Source organism: Megalobrama amblycephala, linkage group LG2, assembly GCF_018812025.1.
Source record: "Megalobrama amblycephala isolate DHTTF-2021 linkage group LG2, ASM1881202v1, whole genome shotgun sequence".
In the NCBI taxonomy this organism is placed as follows: Eukaryota; Metazoa; Chordata; class Actinopteri; order Cypriniformes; family Xenocyprididae; genus Megalobrama; species Megalobrama amblycephala.
In genome coordinates, this window is record NC_063045.1 from 48,821,406 (window position 1) to 48,825,118 (window position 3,713).

General features: G+C 37.1%; 1 protein-coding gene across 2 annotated transcripts; it reads left to right on the forward strand.

Annotated features, from left to right (window-relative positions):
- Positions 1–1,208: 1,208 nt before the first annotated feature.
- On the forward strand, positions 1,209–2,810 carry LOC125262754 (olfactory receptor 508-like). Of its 2 annotated transcripts, none has more exons than XM_048181636.1 (2): positions 1,209–1,354; positions 1,497–2,810. In XM_048181636.1, coding segments are annotated over exons 1-2 (1,035 nt in total). In that variant the 5' UTR covers positions 1,209–1,352; the 3' UTR covers positions 2,530–2,810. The 2 variants fall into 2 exon arrangements, with proteins under 2 accessions (XP_048037593.1, XP_048037594.1); XM_048181637.1 differs by having other exon boundaries at positions 1,280–1,354; positions 1,523–2,810.
- The last annotated feature ends 903 nt before the right edge of the window (positions 2,811–3,713 follow it).

Below are 3,713 nucleotides of genomic sequence, written 5' to 3' on the forward strand. Positions count from 1 at the left end.
TTCTGTTTTAAGTGTATCTCTGTGGCAGAATTACAGCGCCACATACTGGTCTGGCATGTATACTACAAGATTTCAGTGGTTTCGTGTGTATGCAGATATTTCTTAAGACGAGGAAAAAAAAAGATCGGATAGGGAAAGATCTGACTTTGTGTGGATGGGGCCTCAGTAGTGCACACACACTTTAACACTAATCATTGTTAATTAACCTGGGTATTTTTTCGTGTATTATTACATACATCTTATCTATTTCATTTTTGTATGACTGACAAATATGAATCACATTAAGTTTATTTGTTTATGTTAAAACTATGTAATCCAAATGGATGGAAAATTTGTAACAATTTGAATGTAATGCAATTACATAAAACTTAAATTTAGTCTGAAATATATATTTTTTGAGTGTACAGTTTATAAACTGTATCTAACACAGTTTATAATACAGTATATATTATAAATATTGAATACTTGATACTAAAAAAGCAATTGCCCGCTGGTGGCACAGTGCGGGTTAATCTGCAAAAATTATAGGCCTAGATCTGGAAAGGCTGTAACCACTTGAAACACCTTGAATTTGGTTTTGGTTTTGCTTTAGTTTTACTGTGATCTGTTTTATCTAGCAGCACTGTTTGTTCATAGTATTATACTTCTCAAATGAACCAGTGCCTTCAGGGATCTCAAATTAATTTATTTTAATTTACAGCAAGAGCTTGACATCTCTAAATGTAATTATAATAGAAAGAAAGAAAGAAAGTTTCAGGACTGATGTCAATTTAACATCACAATCAATCAAGCTGTGTAACTTGTGTTCACTTCATCAAAGAGTCACTTTCTTTTCTCTGTCTTCCTCTCACTTGCACATCTGGTAATGCTTGCAAAATTGTTGTATATTTTATAATGTTTTTTAAAAATTGTTTTATATTTTACTTATTTTATTTATTATTATTATAAAAGGAATTATTTTAAAGCATTTCCCTTACAATTTAAGGTTTTTGTTATGTGATTTTCCCCACTTTGAGTGTTATGGAGTTGCTGTCTTTACATTATCCCTCTGGGAGATTATATTGTTGTTACAAAAATGAACACAAAAACAAACAGACTAATTAGTGACACTTAAGGCAATTAGTTATACCATCAATAATCTCACATTAGTGACGCAAAAAACACTAATGAATGTCTCTTCTCTCAAGACTCTTAGATAATGGAGGTTCTTTCCTGTTTAATGACACCTCTGGAGGACAAATTGGGCAATATATTGCCCAAAAATCTTCTCAAGTTTAAATTTAGATTCCAGATCTGTGAAGCAGAGGCAAAAACTGTGACTTGTTATCTGCAAACCACCACAACACCTTTTCATGTATGCATATTTATTATTAAGACAATGTAACATTTTCATTGTTAGATTTCTGGTTAAATGTTTTAAGAGCTTATGCCATCAAATAACACAGATGTTGAAGGTGAATTGTAAAGCACAGGCTGTTTGTAACTGTTTCTCATAGGTATCTGCTTTCTTCTCCACTGAAAGCAAGGAAACTGTGTCGTAAAAGAAGGACGGCCATGCAGAACAGCAATTCTGCCCCCAACAACTCCATCAGTCAGCCTGAAGGATTTTACATTATTGGCTTAAGTTCAATGCCTTACAATAATATCTATGTCATGTTCCTTACTGTGCTTTATGTGATCACAGTCATATGCAATGTCTCTCTGATCACTATCATTTTCTATGACCACCGACTGCATGTCCCAAAGTTCATGGCTGTTGGTAATCTGGCTTTGGTTGATCTTGTTCTCAGCACTTCTCTTGTGCCTGGCATGATAAAGACTTACCTTGTTCTAGACAATTTTGTGCCATTCAAACTGTGCCTTGTGCAATTGTACTTTTACTTTACTTTTGTATCCCTCGAGTCATTTTCCATATGCATTCTCTCTTACGACAGATTTGTTGCAATCTGCTTGCCTTTAAGACAGGAGTCTATAAACACAAACACCAGAATGGCTTACATAGTTGGTGCACTTTGGTTCTTTAGTGTTGTTATAATAATCTATGCTATTGAATCCTTCCCAAACCTCTCATTTTGTAGCTCTATGATCAACAGCTATTTTTGCGATTATTCTCCTATTTTATTACTTGCTTGCAATGATATAACATATCAGTGGAATATTGGCACTACTTTAGCTACACTCTTCATTGTTGTACCTTTGTCTTTTATTTTCTTGACCTATATGGGTATATTGATCGCTGTATTCAGAATGAAGAATAATCAGAGCCGTTATAAGGCGCTGGCCACGTGCACCGAACACCTCACATTAGTCGCCATATTCTACATTCCAATTTTAATTGTCTTCAATTTTATATTTTTTGAATTTAATTGGAACCCCAACGTAGGTCTGGTGTTCTTGTCTTTGTCGTCCCTCATCCCACCCTGTGTGAATCCCATCATTTACTCATTGAAAACTAAACAGATTCGAGACAGGATTTATTCCTTGTTAACCCACAGACTGTCTGTTTATCCTCTTAAAAATGCACATTAATGTATAGAACATAACTGTGGCTTAACTTTTTATAATGTCATATCTTGGAGGATTTCTGTGATGCTTTTTGTATTATTTTGTGTTCATATTAAAATGCATTGTTTTTCAATCAAATTTGAATATAAAATTCTGCATTTTCTCTGCAGTTAGTCATAAAGAAGCCATCTCCATGTATTCTTTCATTGTGCAATATCTCTGTAAATTGTTCCCACCTGAGAAAAAGCTGCCTCTATATTAGTTATCATCACACACATAAAACCAAGTCTTTCTTTTTAATAATTGCAATGTGTAAAATTTTCTTTCCCTGTATCTAATATCAAAAGCTGCTTGGTTTACAAAGTGCAAAGGATTGTACCAGGTTTACATGTACTTAAATTTAGGTCTAAGGCTGGCTGACTAGTTCCATGTAGGGGGGTAAAATCTGACATGCTTTCAATAGAACCAGCTGATAGCAGATTTGCTGCTAATCCAAGATGGTTTACAAGCTAATGGCAAGCCAGTGACTATCTAGACCAGAGGTGTCCAATGCCCTGTCCAAATACCTACACTTGCGGTCTTGACCACTAAGTAAGTGCGCAAGACTGTCCCATATCTTAAAATTGCCCAAGTGCAGTGCCCTTAATGCACACTAAACCCACACTATCTTGAATACCACTTCGGAGCGGTATTCGAGGCTAAGCGTATCCCATCATGCATTTTGGGAACTCATATGCCCCGAAATCACAAGATCTCAATGAAAACATTAAACTTTTTTTTGATGCAAAGTTGAGTCAGCTATATGTATGTTGTACATCATTTGCAACAAATTTTTATCACTTAAAGAAGCACCACAATTTTAACATTTTTAAAATGTTAAACCTTCGCGCCGTCGACGAGCCGCTGCCTCCCGATCCCGTGAACCGGCCGCTACCCAGCATGTCTCCTGCATCTTCCCGCTGTCACTTTACCGCGCCCCAGAGCACTTTCCAGCGGTTTTCACCGCTACGAGTCCGGCCCTCGCCGTTATAAGAGCCTCCCAATCGCCGTTTTCACGGTGCCCCGCCATTTTTCAATGCCACGCCACTGTGCTACGTGCAGAGCCCCGCTGCACGAAGATGACGGTCAAGGGGAGTGTGTTGGATGTCTGGGCGTTGCCCACGCGGATGACGTGCTTGCCGGCGGCTCATGCCCGCACTGTGAGTGCA